Below are 21,706 nucleotides of genomic sequence, written 5' to 3'. Positions count from 1 at the left end.
ATATTAAATCTGAAGTTCAATCTCATTGCTTGTATATACAAAATCATGAACTTTACCACTAGGTATGAGGTTATTCAGGTGATCCGGTAATGAGATCGCAGGATGTGAAAGTTGTTCCTTTGTATGAATGGCTTTATTCCCCACGGCTAAACATTGTTAATCTGCCATGCATTCATAGTAGTTTTGAAGACAAGCGACAACATGGAGAGGGGCCTCTGTCCTTGCTGGAATACAACTCCATTTCAAGTCCAGTCTCGTATCGTTCACTGATAAGCATGTCACATTACATAATGACAAAATCGAGAGAGCGTTTTTGTTCCGTCATCATTTCATCCGACTAGATCAGAAGAGGAAATACCTTTTTGACGAATATAGAAATTACCACTCGGGCTATAAATATCATCGCTCAATAATGATGGATATGGTAAATGAAAAATGAAATTGCTCATGAATATTCACAAATCTTATGAGCTAGTCTTATGAATATTTAATGAGTGTGTTTTCTTGTCGTATCTTTCATCAATCATTGATAAAGTTGGGAAAGTAATGTTTGCACCTATCTAAGTGTTGTGTGATATGGATCCCTGATGGTGCTAACCCTTGACATTCTGCAGACAGTTGCAGAAAAACTGTCAAATTTTAAACAAAATTTGTAAAAATAATTATTGTTTTCTTATTTGTCAAGACCACATTTGGTAGGCAGCAGTGAGGAATAATATGTGAAAGAGTATAAATATGCCTAGTCTTGGTGCAGTGGTTCAGGAGACACTTACTTTTACAAGCGAATATCTTAATAAACGTCATGGTGAAATGGCAAACCACCGCATGCGTGAAGTTATTTCATTTTGTGCGTCTTTTCATTACAATAGTATGTCCGCAGTGTGCTCACTGTGGCTTGTCATCAGCTGTGCGCAAACCCCCAAAAGATGTCAAGCATATTATTTTGTGACACATTGTTTTTCAAGTTTATCATGTAAACATGTTAAAATGGGCTTTAAGATATATTTTACTTTCTTATGTTACAAATATGATTGCGATTATCATAAGAAAATACTGTAAATACTTGTATTGTTTTAATATTTATTGGTATCAATTTTGATAACTCAGTTTTATAATTTTAGATATATAAATGATTTTAAACAATAGGCTAGTCATTTGTGTATTGTTGTTTATAACACATTTGATGTGGCTCGTATTTTGTTATAAGCATGTTTTATTTAAATAAAACACATTTCCTTTTGAAATGGAATAAATTGATTTTGTTTTCTCAAAGATGGAGCGTGTGAAGTAATCTTTAGTAACTTCATTCTGTCGTGAATGGTTACATGTTTCATGTATCCAGCAGTAATATCAACATAGTGTCACAAAGCCAATGTGAAAAAGCCCTGTGCATAATGCCATTTGATAAAACACAATTTTCCACGTCGTTGAATGCCGCAATTTACTTTTGTTGTTCCTTGACCTGGTTTCTACAGTCTCTCTATAGAACTAAGAAATTATCCCCACGACAACCAGCAATGAACGCCCAGAAATCTTAACAGCCTCCGGATACTGCTATTTTAATGCGTTAAGAGTGACGATTCAGACAAGTAGAGACTGTTTCGCCATCTCTACGATGTCTGAATACGAGCCAACATTCATGCAATGCTACAAGCCCCAGGTGGAGAAGAAGAAACCTGACTGTTGTCGTGTACGCAGACGCATGGGAAGATGTGATCACAGCGGGGCTCTCGTTCAAAAAGAAAGCAATTAGAACATACACAAAAATAAATGCTGACCATCACATGGGACCAGCTGTGAAATCACCAGAAGCATAGACTATGAGACGAAAGTACTCTCACCTACAATGGCTTAATTCATTAACCCTCACTCAACATCCATAATTTACAATTTGACCTTAGGTTTGGAGTATGAGTTTTTTTACCAAGCATTGGCAGAGGTCATTATGTGAGCATACAGATATAGGTGAACTATAAACTGTGTCCTGATAGATGAGGTTGTTTGGGATTCTAGTGCAATAGTCGGGGAGAAAAGAAACAGTACACACCAGAGTCCGGGCGAGACATGATATGCATTGGTCCATGTGTGTAAATATCATTCTGGCTTTAACTCCGCTTGTCTTGTGTTGTCAAAAGAAGGCTTGCTTGTGATCAAACATAAATCAGACAAAAAAGAAGAAGATCCGTTCGATGACGAACAAGCTACTATAGTATCTCATTCCTCATGTCAAAGTTCATTAGTGTATGTGCATTAATGTATTCTGACCTTGTTGGTTTCAGGGGATGATACTTGTATGAATATTCATTGGTTTGCATGATTTAGAATGTTGATAATGATCTTGGGACCGGACCCTAGGGGATGCTGAAGATGTAACAGTTGAGGGATAACCTTCCACGTATGTTGACTCAGAGATGGCGATTTTTTTTTTTCCCCAGCAAATTCAGGATGTCACCTTTTTGTTGTTGATGGAGCATTATGTACGGATGTTGACAATGAGACAAGTGTCACCGACTCAAGTAGTCTTGCTAGGATCTTAAAACATGCTCATCCATCAAGCCAGAGTCCTTTAAGCAAGATATGCTTGTACAGTCGAACAATGACCTCTACATGTATTGGGTACACAAACTCATACCTCACAACTTGAGCTCAGTTTTTGAGCAATCATGAGTGAATGGAGGTTGTTGAATTGTGCCGTTATAATGAGATGATTTTGCTACCAAAGATGATGATGTTGTCAGGGACGATGTACTAGGCCCTAGAGATTTAGGCGCGGTTAGTAACGATATCTTGTAGCTACGCATCGTTCACTACTTGTATTATGATTCACTGTAAGGCTTATAATGCAACAAAAAGGAATGTTCTTGCCCACTCTGTATATGCCAATATTTTACGTCGTACAGATATTTTCACGGTTACAAGTACTACTGACAATTTCGCGAGTTGTTAAATTCATGAATGCCGGTATCTAATATAATAAAATACATAAGAAATTTAACATATCTGTGGGTTGTTACTTTCGCGGGCACAATGATCCACAAAATTCACGAAAATAAAACCATAGCAAAAATTTCAGCTTATACAGCATGTTCCAGTTGCACATTGTCATCTGTAGTTCATGTGGTATCCAAGAAATGGGCTCTTCCAGCTGAAATCCATACACCCTCTGTGGAAGACCTTAATCTCCTACTCAGGTGGTATAGATTTCAAATGCACTCAGTCATTCAGGTAACCACATTTGAAATTCACTCCCACTGTGTGGAAGATTAAGGTCATGTCTTCCATAGGGGGTGTATATATTTCAAATGTAGTAGCCCAATGTTTCTCCTCTGGAGTGGAATGTTCTTTTTGATTGATTCCTATCATCAATGGTTAAAAGATTGAAATATTTCAATTGGTTAATTTAAACGAGTACAGCATTTTTTGCTTAGTAAGCGTAGTAAGGGCAGTATTTTACATATGTGAATCACCCTGGATACATATATCAATATTGTTATGGAGTGCGACCATTCTCTGTATGTGCTATTATTAAACATTGCATGATTGATACATAGCATGCCCTATATTCTACATTACAATTTAGCCTTTGATATTTAACGTAACAATAAAACATTCAACAACTTGCTTAATAAAGGTCTTGTTGGTATATAGAGCTTTGAGGCTTTCCAATTATCAATTAGGGACAAAATTTGCATCTTAGATTGAAACAGAACCGGAAAGTTTAGAATAGGCTTATTCAAGTTGAAATACACACACCCTATGGAAGACATGATCTTAATCTTCCACACAGGGAGTATGTATTTCAAATGGGTTATCTGAATAATGGGTGACTCCGTTTGAAATTTGCACCCCCTGTGTGGGAGATTAAGATCATGTCTTCCATAGGGGGTGTATGGATTTTAACTGGAACAGCCCAATGTCTAGACTAGGCAACTTAATTAAGGTGAAAAACATTATGTGGAAATGGGTCCTAGGTCATGCTTAATGCTTTGGTAGTTTGATATTGGAGTGATGCATGTTGATAATAATATAGATGTAGTATATAGCTATCTACTGATGATATTGGTATTGATGACTTTGATGTCTAATGATATTGTGGTTTATGAAGTTGCTTTCTACTGCTGATATTGATAAAGCAAATACAGCTTCTACTGCTAATGCTGGCATTGATGAATTAGCTATCTACTGCTGATATTGGTATTGATGAAATTGCTGTCTAATGCTCATATTGGAGTTTATATGAAGTTGCTTTCTACTGCTGATATTGATTTAGCAAATACAATATCTACTGTTAATGCTGGCATTGAGTAGCTATCTACTACTGATATTGGAATTTGACAAAACTGCTGTCTAATGCTGATATTAGGGTTTATATGAAGTTGCATTCTACTGCTGATTTTAGTGTTGATGAAGTTGCTGTTTATAATACTGCTGATAATTACTTAATATTTACAGTGAATACTGCACTAGTATTGATGAAGTAGCTATCTACTGCTGATATTGGCATTGATGAAGTAACCATCTACTGCTGATATTGGCATTGATGAAGTAGTTATCTACTGCTGATATTAATGTTAATGATTTACCATCTACTGCTGATATCATTGTTGATGAACTAACAATTTATTGCTGATATTACAATTATCTCATGATAACCCAAGCAGGTCACTTATGGTTTAAACTCAGGTATTGTTTTCATAAGCATTTGCTGCGTAATCTTCCAATTATGGTGTAAATTTGAACCTTGGCTCTTATAATGAAAGTGGTAAAACCTTTACACATCCATCCATTTGATAGATGTCACTACTAAATATTCTCATATTTCAAACATAGTTCTTTTAACCCCAATATGCTTGTATATTCACAGAATGACCTTACTATATCTTGGGTACTGAAAATGATACTCCCCAATTTGAGGTCAAATTTAAAGCACTGATTATTAAATGGAAGTTCTGGGACTATGTCATCGGAATTGAGACGCAATCTTGGTCCTTGTATAGTGTGTGTGAAACACAAGAGATTGGTAGAATTACTTAATAGGACAGAATGGCACATCCTTGAGAGATACGTCTTCCCTTACCTGCCAATTGATGGGCTATTCTAAGCCATCTAATCCAATCAAATTGTCAACTCGTGTTGTAACATTTTGTGCATGCATCACCACAGATCTTCTACATTTTCGGCGGCAAATTTCTACGTTTTGTAAGAATTTGTGAAATGCTATCTCAAGTACTGCTGAACCATTACAAGGCATGTTTGTGTTATTAATTTGAATGCATTTTGTATGCTTGATTTCAAATATTAATATAAGTATGTTGAATTTTGGGCTTATTTTGAAAATTTAGTTTCAAAAGTGTACCTGTTGTCAAGCAGCTGCAAACAGAACACTATGAGAGCTTAACTTGTTACAAGACTTCCTAATCGAGTTCACTTGAGTTGTTGCTAATTGGTTGATGAGGCGCGTTGACATGCGCTTGCTAACATGCGCTTGTTAACCACAGTATTCCTTGAAACAACAAATATAAGAAATAGTCAATTATGGAACTGACAAAAGCCGTGAACCATAAAGACTTGCTCCAACACCTAATTTGGTGTTTACCGTTCACTTTGTGCTATTAAGTTCAGTTTAGTGTGAGACTTAATTCGAATTGCTATGTGACATTATACCAAGAACCGCAACACCAATGCTTTGTATGTTTGTTATAGTTTCAATGTTATTTACATAAAGTGACTTAAGGCGATGCAACTTCTGACACATTTTTTTTATAAGACTCATGCACTTAAAACTTGAATCAATGGATTAGGTTATATGGGTATGGATAATCTGTACAAAAATCTTATTTCCACTTCAATAACGGTAATAATTTCAAATAAGGGCATGTTTTCAATTGGGAGGTGTATGAATTTCAACTGCATTGGCCCATTTGTTGTATGTGTGCTAAGCAAACATATTGCACAATCGAGTTGTCGGGTTTTTCAGCCAAACCTGTCTTAATTATCTCGGTGTCTAGTATGGTGTCTTTTTGGAATGATAATTGAGTTTTCTTTCTGGTGCTTGTTTAAGAGAGACATGGAGACATAATAAAAGGGAGAAGAGTTACAGTGTTTCGGAAGTAATATGGGGTGTAAAGAAAGAGTTTCTTAAGGTTGGAATCTTAGTATTATTGCAGAAGAGTGATTTATTTATGGCTACTTTAGGCTAGCTCAGTCTGGCATAGTGCCCGAGAAAAGGGGGAAGGAGGAATATTTAGCAAAATGTAGAATTTAGAATATTTTACAAGTATCACACTTATCATGTCTGCCATGCAGGATGTCATTAAACCAGAGTTTGTATGCACAACAAGTCAAAGTCTTTGTCAAAAGCTGGAAAACAAGATGAGTGAGTCTATTTGATGTAATAATGTTCTGTTGATGGAGTGTATCTTAACAGATTCTCTTGTTTTTGTTTCTTGTCTCTTTGTAGAGGACAGAAAGTTGTTTGTGGGTATGCTAAACAAGCACCAATCAGAAGAGGATGTGAGGAACATATTTAGTCGGTTTGGCAAGATTGACGAGTGTACCATTCTCCGAGATCCCAATGGAGCCAGTAGAGGTGAGTTCCCGTATATACACATAAGTATCATCATCAGAAATAATGCTGACCAAGCACTATGGCAAAGATTCACTTTGCCAAATATGAAATATTAAGGTTCGCTATGTTGTTATATGAAAAGTTTTAGTTAGGGTTAGGACTAGGTTTTAAGGTTAAGACTGGAGTTAGGGTTATAAGCCATCATGTACGATTACCTTCAAATTTGTTATTATCTACCCAAACTGCTGAATTAAGTTTAATTAAGGTTAAATAAACGATACCCCACTAGCTATTTTGGCCGTTTAATGTATAGTTCTATAGGAGACTTAATGTCTTACTAGATATTATGTTGAAAATACAACCACTACACATTCAGCTGATTCCATATAAATGTAAGTTGGGACATGTGTAAAAATTATAAATATGCTAAAAAATCAGGTTTGAACAAAATTAACCAACTTCATTTAAAAGGATCATACATGGCTTTAAGGTTATAGCTATAGGGTTAGATTTTGAGCATACCAAATCTTATTTCATATTTGACATAGCGAATCTTTTTTTCAACATAGCAAACCCTCAACATAGCAGGTTGTAACGTCCCCATGTGTTTAAATTCCTAAACCAAGTAAAGGTTAACAGATAAGTTACTAGGTTAAAGTGTTTAAATTCCTAAACCAAGTAAAGGTTAACGGATAAGTTACCAGGTTAAACAGGTTGTACAAATGTCTAGTGGACAAGAGCATTTGACGAGATGTTCTCATACTTTGGGATTTTGTGGTGTTTTTTATTTTATTTATTTTTTCAGTAAGGAATTTTGATTGGGATAGTCTTTACAACTCAAGCTCTTTGCAAATATTGAATATAATTTGAAAAGCAGATTTGCATTGATATAGTTTGTAAAATTCAAGCCTCCTTCACAAAATTGATGTCTCAATGTGAATTTTTCTTGTTTTACACTATTTTCTTCATGTTCCAAGTTTCTTGTACAGTCTTTGTACTTTAGTTTCAATGCAGGCATTATAAAATCTAATTAGTTAACCCAATTCCTAGGGGCATAAGTTCACTGCATATCTGATTAATCAATATTTGGTAAGGATTTAATGGGCGGTTGTGAGACTACTTCCCTAATTTGCCTGTATCCTTGTTCTACCGTTTGCAACATTCTTGTAACATTGGAAAAATCTGAAAATAATAGTAGTCAAATCACAGTTTTCAAATATTCTATATTGATTTAGGCAATTATAGCTAACACTGCCAGTACTAGACATTTTCATATTAAGTTTTCTTTTAAAGTAAATAACTTTCACTGTTCCTGCAACATGGAAATATGCATGCAGGGCATTCAATATATTAACAGTAATGTTTATTTCCCAAACATAGCGTATAGAGCATGCTGACATTTACATTGTGCATCCAAATGACATGTCTAGCATACACCACATGGTCAACATGTTAGCTATGCCTATACATATTTATGTGGAAAAGGATGAAAACATTGTTAATGAATTAGCTGCCTTTTTGCACATTTATTTTCATTTGTTTCATCCAAAATCACAGGTGATTTGTGTAGATTTATCTGAGGTAATGTGGAAGCAAGACTGCCTGGGCATTTTTTGACTCATTTCTTGTCATTAATCAAAACTTGTTTGAAATTTGGAAAAAATTGTTGCTCTTTTTGTGTATTGCACAATATGGTTGAACATGTTCTTGAAATAATACAAAATGTTATCGAACCATGTGGAGGAGACTATACAAAATGTTAAAGTAAAGATACATTGTTTGGAAACCCAGATACCGGTATATACAGGGTGTCCCATAATGATCTGTACCGGGAAAGATGGAATTTTTTAGGTATGAAGGGCATGTTGAATGGTCATATTGCCTTGCATTTTTAGTTCTACATACATTTAGCTTTCTCAGATTTTTTAGATTTTAAAAATTGGACGTTTCTAGTAGAAGTTATAGAAGATTGCGTAAAATGGTGAATTCTAAGTTTTGACAACGCAACCTATTTTGAAAATCTGTAACATTACTAACCGTTCAGCACAAAGTTATTTGGAAAAAGTTATGCAGGTATATTAGTTGTGCCCTGTTAATATTTCCACTAAATAGCCGATATCTATCTATTATTTATGACGTTACGAAGCAATCATTATATTGAATTAAGGATTTGTGGCCTAATCCCATTCTCTCTTTGGCGGTAGTTTTAAATATATTTAATGTGGTGTGAGGTCCATGTCTTTTGAAATGCTTGCAGAGATCGAACTGGTTGTGGTACAGAAAAGACAGCTCCTCAATTTACTGTACAGTAGCGTGGATTTCTTTCAAAAACTTACTGGCAAACCGGCAGCTATGTTGAGACGCTTAAAGAAGATTCATTCGACGATAGTGTATAACGTAAAGAAGTTTGACGAGCACGGAACTGTCAGGAATCGGCAGAGTGAAGCTTCAGGTGCTCGTGAAGACTGTAAGAACTAGAGCGAACATTGCAGCTGTCCGGCAAGCTTTAAGGCGTGACCCCAACAGTAGTTGTCGTCGAAATGCTGTGCCAAACACCCCACGTTCTTCATTTAATCGTATCGTGCCATTTTTCAAAGGTATGCGAGTCGTTTTCATCGATTTTACATTATTGCATGACACGCCAAAACAAATAAAGGTAGCGTGCTGAAATTAACAGAATAAGTAGGAGACATGTCCAACATTATAATACTGGTATCAAAATAGATACACTGTCCGTCTTCTATTTTTAGTTATTTTTGCAAACACGGTACAAATCATTCTGGGACACCCTGTACTAATCATTGCTGCTTAAAGCTAAAGGGGCAGTTTGTGATTAATAGCATCCTTGTTTCAGGGTATCTTTCAATAGATGTCCATAAAAAAACATAAAAAAAGCTTATATCCAAAATTGCAATTAGACATTGAATGTGTGAGTAACACAGTTTGCATGTATTACAGTGTCCATAGGTCACTGTGTTGTAATTTCTGTCTGTCGACAGAAACATGAATACAAATAGGACAATGTCTTTGTCAAATAACCCAATCTGCATATGACTGATAGGTTTCTATGGAATACAAATCTCATCTTTTTTTGGAGTACGTTGGGCCTGGGGTGATGAGGCTGTGGATCACAAAGGGCCTCTTTAATTGGGTATGATGAGAATCAATTGGCTACTGTCAGAACACAGTTCTAGTAAACCTGTGTTTGTACATTTGTAGAATGACCTTAGAATGTGTTGGGTATGAAAAACTCATACTCCACAAGTTAAGGTCAAATTGTGAGCTGCGATTTTGAATTGAGGTCAGTGAACTTTGCTATGGCCAATGAGACCATTACCGGCAAACTGGTCCATTTCTTGCGACACTTTCAACGAGCCCTAAATCCATCATTTGGGCTATGCCACTCTCGGAATCACATCACCAATCTATTGTAGGACATGTCCCAAACCTCATAATGCTTCTACAATACACACTACATAGATCATTACTGATCCAGATGACCAGGTTATACTTGCTGGTTTGGAACCCCAAAGCTTTCCAACTAAAGATGATTTTGTTGAATTACTTTGCCTATCTTCTAGTACAAAAACACCCATTCATTAATACCAGGAAACTTACTATTACCATCTCTATCACCATAATTGACATAGCCAGAATATACATCATCATCAGACCGTCCGACAGTAAATAGAGCAGAGACCATGCTTTAGAATGAACAAATGAATGATACCATATCACTTTTTCGCTTTTCATCCTGTGACCTTGCGACCCGACATTGACCTTTATGCAGTCTCAACTTCCTGTTAATACCTGTACCTTGCACTGGAAATATATTGTGCCCGACCCAAAGTGTGCATTTAAGTCATCATCCTTAAGAATCACTTTCCCAAGGATTGTGGCAAAAACCTATCCATACCTTCCGTAATAAAAAAAAGAGATAATTTAACACAGATGGCAGCCATTCACCCACACATCCTCTCTTTCCCTCTACTCATAATAAATAAAACACTGAGTTTCCTATGATAAGAATACATTCATTATTGATTTATTTGTCAGTCAGTTCATGTTAGGGCACAAAATTGATTTTAAAGTTACATTTCTCTGTACCTGTGTGCTCAACTTCTGTCATCTAGTGAAACGATGATTGTCTTCGAGTCGAGGCATGGGAGGCTGAAATTAGTTTAACTTTGAACCGGGGTTTTTTGTGTAAGAGCAAGCTTCTTTTTAGCTCCTTGGGTGCTATGTATGTTGAGTAGCAGGCAGACGACAAGTGAAAATGGATTGGATTATTTCATTAAAACGGGAGCAACTTTTAAGCTTTTTAAAAAAACTTTGCATGTAAATTAAAATGAGAATGTACGGCTTCAAGGGAGTATCAATGTAGGGCAATACATGGTAGTCATTTATTAGATATAAATTGAAAGGAGAAAAGGTATCTTTGGAACAGCATTATAGTGAACTATAGCCGCACATGCAGCATTTGAGGGAATATGGTATGGATCAATGCTTTATGCCAAAATCGTCTAGGGGGAAAATAGGCCTAGTGGTGTATAAACAATCCCTCCCTTTCTGAAGCCAGTAAAATGTCACTCTATTGCCTGTACGGGCTTTTGCTACACATGCCCCAGATGGGTTACAGGCGGAGTACTTAAAATGTTTACTTTGTGCAACCAAAGGGCTTTCTTCTTAGGAGGATGGGAGGAGAATTGTAAGTCAAATCATAGAAGATGAAAGCATAAAAAGTGGATCAGATTATAACTCCAATGTGGGTGACTTTACATGATGATTTACCATGCTGTGATGTAATATATTTGGCTCTGTTAAGATACTTAGTATGTGGAGTGCTTATTATACTTTGAGATAGGAGCTTTTTGGCTATAATCTGCATTATATTAAGAACACCAAACGCAGGTGCTTTATTCTCATGAGATGTAACACATTTGCATTGCAAAATTGCATGTAACTTTGGCAACTTTGTTAGAACTGGCCCAGTTTGTCGGATTTGCAGCACTCTCAAATTGAAAGTGCAGACCCTAAAGACTTGGTGTAGAGCTGTAACACAGCCAGGTAATGATAAAACTTTCAAGGGAGGGGTGGAATTGGTTTAAATTAGAGTCAGCATCCCATAGGGTTGGGGAGGGTAAGAGAGGGGAGGGGAGGTGTTCCACAGGGGACAGCTGCCCTTTCCCCTTGGTTAGGCCACTGGTGTCAGGGAGGGTTTGACAGATGGGTGTGCAGATGAGCCAGTGCTACAATTTTGTATGAATCGTGCAAAATACTCCCATGTATACCATCCTTAAAAACAAGAGTCATCTAAAACCTGACAAAGAAAAGTAGAAGATTCATGGGCCAAATCCAGGTCAGATTTATACAAACTTTGCATTTGTTTTGGTTAAATGGTAATGATTCTCTTCAGTGGCAAATCTTTCCATCCTATTAATACTGGCCTGACCGCCTGTGATGAATACATGTTAATCTGAGATTTACTGGAGATACAATCCCTGAGATTTAAGGGGTGATTATGGTTCTGTTTATTTAGGTTTAGATGTAAACAGAGGTGAAATTGTCCATAAAGATATTCTTTAATTTGTGTTTCATTTATGTGTCAAGAGATTATTATACCTGTTTTTCCACATCATCATCATTGTCGTTTTCGTCATCATCATCATCATCATCATCAACATCCTCCTCCTCCTCCTCCTCATCCTCATCATCTTCATCCTCATCCTCATCCTCATCCTCATCCTCATCCTCATCCTCCTCCTCCTCATCCTCCTCCTCCTCCTCCTCCTCCTCCTCCTCCTCCTCCTCCTCCTCATCCTCATCCTCATCCTCATCCTCATCCTCATCCTCATCCTCATCCTCATCCTCATCATCATCATCATCATCATCATCATCATCATTATTTGTCCATCACCATCACCATTACCATCTCTAACTCCATTTCTACCTCCATGAACATATCCATCTAAATCTCCATCTCCATTGACATACCCATTTTGATCTCCATCACCTTGCCCAAGGGCGCAACACAGTGGTGGGACGGGGACTCAAACCCATGCACAGCAAGCTCTCAGATTATGAGTCCAAGGCCGTAACCACTGAGCCACCATATCCTCAATCAACACTATATCTCCATTAACATATCCATATATATCTACCTTTATCTCCATCAGCATCACCATCTCTATTTCCACCACAATCACTATCAACATATTCATCTCTATCTCCATTATAATCTCTATCTCTATCACCATCACCACCTCCATTTCCATCTCAATCTCCATCTTCATCTCCATCTCCATCTCCAACTCCATCGCCATTTCCATTTCTACCACCATCTCCATCTCCATCAACATATTCATCTCCAATTACATATTCATCTCCATCTCCATCTCCATTAACATTTCTATCTCCATCTCCATCTCCATCTTATCTCCATTTCCATCTCCATCTCCATTTCCATCTCCACCATCACCGTCATCATCTCCATCACATTGTCATCTTAGTTTAAGTTTCTTACTTCACACAGCAGACACTTTTGGCTTATGGTCAACTCGTTAAAAACATCTACCAATTTAAAGTAACATACCAGACACAACATGAGAACATTTTGTTGACACAGTTTTTCAGTTACACAACTGTGTCAAATTATCCGGGGATTGTACGACCTGGCTAGAATGACCCCACTTATCAAATATTGTGACAGCCCACGGGATAACATTAACCCATGGCCATAGCCTATCCCTTTCTGCCTGTCCGAACTTGCCAAACTTGTGATATTAAAGCTAGGACAACGCGTGTTAGGGCTATCATTAAACACAAGTTGAAACAAAAGACAGTAATCAATCAGTGTGCGATTTTAGGGGGGATTTGAGCCATGACTTCCCTTAGACTGTGTGCTATTTTGTGCGACAGGCTTTGTGATGTTTGCAAAGTCAGGGGCCTAAGCAAGTCAAAGAAATAGCAATTACTCATTTTTGATGGAGGGTTATTTCCTTCATTTCATCTGTAGCAGTGGCATAGCCAAGAGGAGGGGGCAAAGGGGGTAGCTTATCTTTGACATGATGCATAATCAGATTTGTGCAGTCTTAATCTTGATCTAGGCAGTGAGATATCTTATTTGTCAAATTTTCAAATCACAAATCGTAATAACAACTTCACTGTAATGTAATTGGTCCCTTTAAATTGAGACACCCTGTCCTAAGTACATAAGCCCACATTTTGTATGCATCCACCAAACAATTAAGAATGAAATGATTTCTGATCACCCATACAATTTTCTGCTTGTTTTAACTTGTTGACTAATATAATACAAGGGTGAATGAGTCTACACTTTATTGTAGTGTTTTGCGCCAAAATAATGAACCTAAAATGGTGCCAGAAAGATGGTCGAGGAAGTAAGCGCCTATTTTATGGTACTTCACCCAGTCGTCAATTGATAAGGACTTCGTCAAGTACTGTAAGAATGTGGCAGATTTAACGGTCAAGATGGTAGAAGGTCGTCAAATCTGTGCACGCTATAAGTAGCGTGTTCTGCTTTAATACGGGACGCTTGTCTGCCATTTTCATTTCCCTTCTATTAGGAAGAGGGCCGGTTTAAAGGGAATGCGGACGCATTAAAGCACTCTTCAGCATAATTGCGGGACCTTTTAAAGTTAGGGTTCAGGTGTTATAGCTCAGAAGTAGCTTAAAGGGTATGACAAAATCAAAATGCTATCGATGTTGTAATATTATGCCCAGCTAGATTTTGTCCAGCATTTGATGAAAAGTATTGGGTGGAGGAGTCGTTTTTTGTTCAAAGAGAAATGAATTTGCTTAAACAGTGAAACTTATAGCCCTAGAGAAAATATTTGTCAAGTAGGACGGTGTGCTTCGCTGAATGGCTTTATGGATCTAAATATATCAATAATAGCGATGAAAGTATGTCAATAATAGAGATAATATCTAGTTTTACAAGAATGCAATTGATTTTCTTCATTATTGTATATCTTACCCTTAATTGAAAAGAAAGTTTATAATTTTTTTCAGAATAAAAGTGTTTGATACGCTGTTAAAAACATGGTATGTTTTACCCAATTCCAATGCTGGGTAACAACATTCAATAAAATTTGCACAATTTTTGTACTTAAGTTGAGTTGTTCATAGCTGGCAAGGGGCAGCTCCCCCCCCCCCCAACATTGTGCCCCTACTTTGACCACTATGATTTGTAGGGTGTTTTTTTGTTGTTGTTGACAATTGTAATCCTTCCCTTGGCATCCTTTCTGGGCTACGCCATTGAACCTGTCCAATTACAAAGCTCCCGTGGTTAAGGCACAGGTCTCATAAACTGGAGGTCTTGGGTTCGATTCCCAGCCGGGATAGCCTTTTCTACTTATCTCCTTTATTATTTGCAAGGGTGAACCTAGTGTAGAATTATGTTTATTTTAAGTGTAGAACTGTATTGACTAAAGTAGACGCTTATATATTCCTCTATAAAGAGCAATCTCCCAAACATTAAAGGTAATAACGGTGCTGCAAAAACAATAGGGAACATTGCAAAATTTAATGGTCAAGTGATGATAAAACTAATAAAAAACAACTTGCGCGTAAATCTCCTCGGGTGTTCAAGCAAATTCCTTCGTTTTGAAGAGAGCGAAATCTGAACTTGTATTTCAGCCTGTCGACAATAACGCTTGAGTTCAGACACATTTTTAAAAGCATATTTGGGACTTGATAAAGTATCTCTAGGGAAGTAATCGTATCCAGGGAGGAAATTATTGCTAGCATCAACTTAAGAGGTGCACTCATATTGCTTTTCGCCTTGTATATATATATATCTCCACCAAATATATTTAAATACATTTTGCTGTTATTTGAATCCAGCTACAATGCTGACATCGTCCAACCTTTATACGGCTGTCTACAGATCAGCTCATCGTACGGTGCATTTCATTCTTATCGTGATTGCATTTTGTTGTCGTCTTACTACAAGCATGCTTGGCATGACAATAGTTACAATAAGGATTTGAGTTGGGCATAAACGGCTGCACAGTAGAATGTGCATGCTTTACTACCGGTATATACAGCAGTCCTACAGGGTGTAGTTTTGCCAATCTTCTGCAGATATTTAATTAAAAACACAGATAGGCTAGGCAGACAGGGTACATAATGCCATATGCTGGCTGGCGCGTTGATCTAGTAAAGAAAGAAACCCATAGGCTTGGATAATGGAATAGTACTGCAGATTTATTGGGTTTTGTTATCCAACCATGAGATAGATATTTCAAATAACCGGAGTGAAGACAACTGTGTCATTATTAAAGGCACATCAGGTGTTTTTTGGTACGTTTTATTTTCAGTTCAGAAATTGGGTTATATATGCGTTATTTTGCGCATGTTTGCTCATGCCATCTTCGTCTGAGATGGATATTTCAAATAACTAGAGTGAAAAGAACTATTAGTAAAGACATATCAGATGGTTTTTGGTATGTTTTATTTTTGGTTCCGAAATTGCGTTCGGAATGCATCATTGTGAGTTGCCTATCTAGAAAAGATGTGTATGCTATTTTCTTTCAAAAACATAGAAATTGCTTTCCAAACAATTTTAACAAGAAATGAATCATTTGGCTTTAAGATAGTTGGAAGCCAGATAAGTCGAAGACAATGAGAATATTCTTTGAAGCTCTTGAATAGTTATGGCTTTAGGAGGAAGCATTTTGGTTATTTGTAAGGTATCGAGCAGTATAGGAAAAACAAGATGACATTCTAGCCAAATAAGGAGATGGTCATACCAAAACATTCCATAGGCCTATAGCAGTAATGTAGTAATTTATTGACGTTCATGGTCAAGAAACATGATATTTGTTAACTTTGCTGCAGTGGTGGAGTCTCCTTCCTGGCAATTTGCATTTGCCTATTTTCAGCCAATTTGAACCTCTCGGGCAATCCCCGCTAATTTCAAACCCTGAGCCCGCAGTTGTTGCTATACTGCCCATCATGCCCATAGTCATGAAACTTTAATATGGAGAGGATGTTATCATTCTTTTTCCGTTATTCATAAACAGAAAACTTATGCAATGATACAATGACAGTTGCCATGACAACCGTGGTCTATGATTGACAACAAGATGCCATTTTCATCTGTCAGTGCTTTCTTGTTCAACTGAGCTCTAAGGGCAAATCATGTCAGTCCAGCTTGAGTTTGTCTGTTTATTCATAGGAAATTTGATAGTGTTTTCAATAATATCTGAATTCCAGATTTTTTCAAAGTTCATGTCAAAAAAAAAAAAGAAGAAAAAAAAAAAGAGAATAGTGAGGATTATTTTAGAAGTTAATTTATAGATTGAAATTTTTGGTATACTAGAGTCTACCCTACCCTATGTACGTTGTGTTATATACAGGGTTTGTGGGTTAGAGCTATGATTAGGGGTTATAGGGTTTGGATTATACTCTCTAAATGCAAAAGTAAAAAAAGTGATGCCTACAGTGATACTCAATGGAGTGAAAATGGACTCTTTTGAGAGTGAATTTCACCCCTTCTTGACTCTTTCTAGAGTGATTTATTCCACATTGAATGGTACTCTTTTACTCAACATTCACTCTTGTCATATTTTCATTCTATTAGTTAGTGGGCACTGACAATCTTTTAGAGTAAAATGCTGTCCTTTTCACTCTTTTCCATTTAGAGATCAGAGTTACGGTTTAGGGTTATGGTTGTTGATATGGTTTAAGGCTAGGGTTTAGCATTAGGGTTTGGGCTTAAAGGTTAGTAATTAGTAACATGCTAATAACAGTCGGATATTATGTTATTTTCATGGAATTGATCACCATATCCATATTGATAAAAGACACATTACTTTATGTAAATTAGATGTGGCTTCCATTCTTTGCCAGCATTCCTTTGGACATAATTATCAGAAAAACAGGAAGAATTGTTAAGGCTTCTGTGGCCTAATTCAGAAAATAATTGCTTTCACTTTGGAAAAGGATTCTCAATAGATGCTAGGAGCACCAGAGTAGCATGAAGCTGATATCATGGGAGGAAGGATTGGTGTAGGCCCATGTCATCCATTTTGGGCTGATATCATGAGGGAGGAAGGATTGGTGTAGGCCCTATGTCATCCATTTTGGATGCCAGGAGCACTAAAATCAAAGGTAGCATGTAGTGCATCTGTATATCAATGCCTAGAGGAAGGACTACAGTAGTCAATAAAAAATAAAATAAATGTATGTCATTATTTATTTAGGCTTTTTAAGAAATGTCAGTACTGCATCGCTAAAACCAGTGGGCAAGTACAATTTATAAAATCAAAAGGTTACACATAAGTAATGCATCTATGTACTTACGTCAAAGTAATATATTACTAATGCCTAGAGGAATTATAAAAACACAATTTAAATCCAAAAAACTACAGTAGCACACAACTTTCATAATTGAAAAAATGAATAAATAAATGTAGAGCTATGTAGATATTTATATAGCGCTTTATGCTGTAAACAGCCTCAAAGCGCTTTACGCTTATTCGCCGTCATTAGAATATGTCGGAACCACGTTTGCAGCCTACAAGTGGCGCAGGGTTCATCAGTACAACGACTGTGACTACCCCTAACAGCTTCCCATTGCACCTGGGTGGGGTGAGGCAAGCGAGGCAGCGCCTTGCCCAAGGGTGCAACACGGTGGTGGGGACGGGAATTGAACCCACGCACATCGAGCAAGCTCTCAGATTATGAGTCCAAGGCCGTAACCACTGAGCCACCGTGCCCTTACCACGTGTCTTCCCTCTCGTCACTGTTGCCAGGTTTGAATCCCTGCATGGTGATCCATGGCTGTCCTTGCAACCTTTTCTCTATAGGTACTCTGTTGTTTTTCCCCCTCTTATATATACATTGTGAAATCAGATCCCTTCCCATAACCCTTTCTCATTATGGGTGTAACCTGTGGGCTGATGGGATAGATTGCCTGTCATGATAGACTCATCAGGATGGGAAAAAAATGAATATTCTGCTAAATCTGCCATTTTTGGTCCTCTTACCTTTTTCCGGGACAAATTTTGAAACAACCTGGCTCTTGTCTCCTCAGAACATTGAGGATGGTTATAATGTCTGTTGAAGCTACAACCCGGGAAATTAATAGTTGGCACACATGCACTAAACAATGGAAATGCGAGCCCTATTAAAATTGGGGAGGCGAGGAAAACATGCATACAATATATGTGTTGTACAGACTCCCCCCTATATCTCATCCTTCCCCACTCCCCATCATTCAAAGTTGGAGGGTCTCATGGACCGGTTGACAACATGGCTTGGTCCAACATTGAATTGGGGGAGCGGGGGCAGAGATATACCAAAAGACAGGCAAACTGTGCCAACCTTTTTTTCCTGGGTTGTAGACTACCTTGCACTCCATATAGCAGTGCCTTGAGGTACATCTGTTGGAGGATAAGTAGCCCGTTATAAATCTCAATATTATGCTCCTAGCAAAACTATAATCATGAAAAAACTTTTGTATAGTGATAGAAGCATTTCTTACTTACTGAACTATGGATATACCATCAGTACCAGGGAAAAAAGGTAAAATTTGACCTGAACCACAAAGGGCTTTGAACATTAAAAAGCAGCAGCACTTGGTAGAATTGCAATTGTAACATGCATATGATACAAGTGAGGCTTATTGTGAAGTCGCAGCATGCTTTTAACCCATTTCTCAAGGAGAATCGGGCACAATCCAAGAGGAATCGACGAGGTCCCAGCGGATTGTCATAGGAAGTGGACACAATGCGCACGGAATATTTTGAATCATGGCTCTCGACGTCGCTCAGTGAAGTTAAACATGGTTGTGCTTCATGGTACATTGCTCGCTGATAAAATGTACTTAATACTAACCACATATGTCTGTCAAGTACAGACGATGTGAGATAACTCGATAATGTTAGTGGGGGAAATAATCGAATATTTATTATTTTGTCATAAATTTTTTTAAATTAACAAGTGGATTGCATGAGAATTTTATGAAACTACATTTTTTTATTTGAATACTACCAATATTTATTTCTCAGGTGAAGAGCATAATAAACCATACGTCAAAAACTTGCCATTGATAACAGCACATAAAAGGTTTATACTTGATCCTCAAGTATGGATCACCAGATGTAATTTGTGTATGGTTTGAAAGTATTGGGCTATTCCAGTTGAAATCCATACACCCCCTATGAAAGACATGACCTTAATCTTTCACACAGGGAGTGAATTTCAAATAAGGTTTGTGTGAGATTAAGGTCATGTCTTACATATGGAGTGTATGGATTTTAGCAGGAATAGCCCATTGCAACAGATCAAAATTTGACCTCAAGTTGCAGAGTATGAGTTTTTTACCCAAATTTATAAAGGTCATTCAATGAATGTACAAATGCATTGGGGTTAAAGAACTGTGCAGTATTAAATGAGAATGTTTTAGATCCTAGTGCATGCACCCTGGGCCCACAAGCAACCCCATTCATCTTGCTACAAACCAACGTACAAACCCAACCTGACTGAATAGTAGTAACCCAATCCTTGAATCTAATCAGATCTACGATGACAAGATACGAGTGATAAACTAACCTGACAATACTGATTGAGTCACTCACAGTAACCCTGACCTTGTCAAGAGCAATCACACAGATAAAGAAAAAAAACGTACCGCGCATTATTTATACCGAGCGCTTGGGCTGAGTACCGTACCTGGGTGTCAGGCGAAATGGGCCATTCCATTTGAAATATGGCATACCCCAGAGGTATGTTTTTCAAATAGAATCGCTTAGGGTTAATTATTGTGAAACCCATACTCCCTCTGTATATGGCTTTACCTATATCTTCCAACTGGAGTGAGTCTTTTAAATGGAAGTTGCCCAATTGTCTATTCTATATAAAAGCCGTACTGCCTTCACAGAGGGAGTGTGGATTTTAAATAGAATAGTCCAATAGAGTGAAAGATAGGGTTGAAACCGTGGATATCGGAATGATTTGTTTTAGCTTGAAATGGAACTAAATGATATGTACATGTACACCAAATAAGAGGATTGTACATGCAATCTTTTATTTTCTCCCACTCGTAGAGATTAGATTAATGCTCAATTTGGTTTTACAGGTTTACAGCGAGGGGGGGGGACAATGGTGATGCTGCATGATGCATATATGGACAAATGTTGTTGCCATGTACGCAACTACCTTCTTAGGTTCCCATCGCTGTTGACAGTGTCATAGTTTTATATCTTAGTGATCTAACCAGTGCTGTCAGCTTAGTTAACATTCAAGTCACATGTCGCTACAAAGGTTTACTCACGATTAGGTTACTATTCCATCAATAAAGTTGGGTTTGGGCATCTCTGGGTTTGCAAGAGCCAGCTGCCCCCCTTGCTCCCCCTTGACTATAATAACACTGGTCCTTATGAATGATGGAAAAGATCAGTGATAGCTTTAGGATTAGAATTATGGATAGATTAGGATTGGGATTAGGATTGGGATTAGCCACAGGTTTTGGGTTAGATGAGATTAGGGCTAGAGTTTTGGGATTAGGATTGTGAAATTGGCAAACTTCATAACGTTGTGTTAGTTCAATAACTATCTTTTTAGTCATGTAAATGTACTGTCCCATTTTAGAATGTTTGTTTTTACATTTTATTCAAAACAATAGTTATACAGGGTGTTCATGAAAGATTGGTACCAGAGTTTGGGTTGATTTGAAATTCACAAAGTATGGGGTTTTACAAATAGTGTTTTTTTTTTTGTATTTACTTTTGTTGTTTGGTAGGAAATTACACCAAATTCCCCTAAATTTGTTGTGCTTAATGTTGTCTGTAGATAGTTCCATTTTACAGCCAGGATTGATAACCTAACATTTTGATTAGTTGATTGATTGATTGATTGCTTGATTGATTACTTGCTGATGTATTGATTAATTATTTGATGGAAGAATGGTAATTGATCTGATCAGTTAATCAATTGGCTTTGGCAGGTGTTTGCCTATAATAACGCAGCCTTATGCAATACACATCGTTTATATACCAACATAAAGAACATGCTTTTTGCGTATCAATTCTTTAAGTAATGTAATATGATTATATTAGGGCAAATTGGCGAGAGTGTCCCATTTTCTTAATGTGAGGTCACCTTAATCAT

The 21,706-nt window shown here is 37.2% G+C and overlaps 2 protein-coding genes across 2 annotated transcripts in view; one reads left to right on the top strand and one right to left on the bottom strand.

The window, feature by feature from the left end:
• The window catches only part of LOC140141785 (uncharacterized), a 251,222-nt gene that overhangs the window by 91,214 nt on the left and 138,302 nt on the right, over positions 1–21,706 (bottom strand). The window lies entirely within an intron of this gene.
• The window catches only part of LOC140141779 (CUGBP Elav-like family member 4), an 82,127-nt gene continuing 66,885 nt past the window's right edge, over positions 6,465–21,706 (top strand). Inside the window, 1 exon segment of the mRNA XM_072163645.1 lies at positions 6,465–6,589. Within this exon segment, the coding sequence (XP_072019746.1) occupies positions 6,484–6,589 (106 nt within the window). The 5' untranslated portion in view covers positions 6,465–6,483.

This window comes from Amphiura filiformis, chromosome 20 (assembly GCF_039555335.1).
Source record: "Amphiura filiformis chromosome 20, Afil_fr2py, whole genome shotgun sequence".
Lineage (NCBI taxonomy): Eukaryota > Metazoa > Echinodermata > Ophiuroidea > Amphilepidida > Amphiuridae > Amphiura > Amphiura filiformis.
This window is presented reverse-complemented; position numbering and strand designations above follow the sequence as displayed.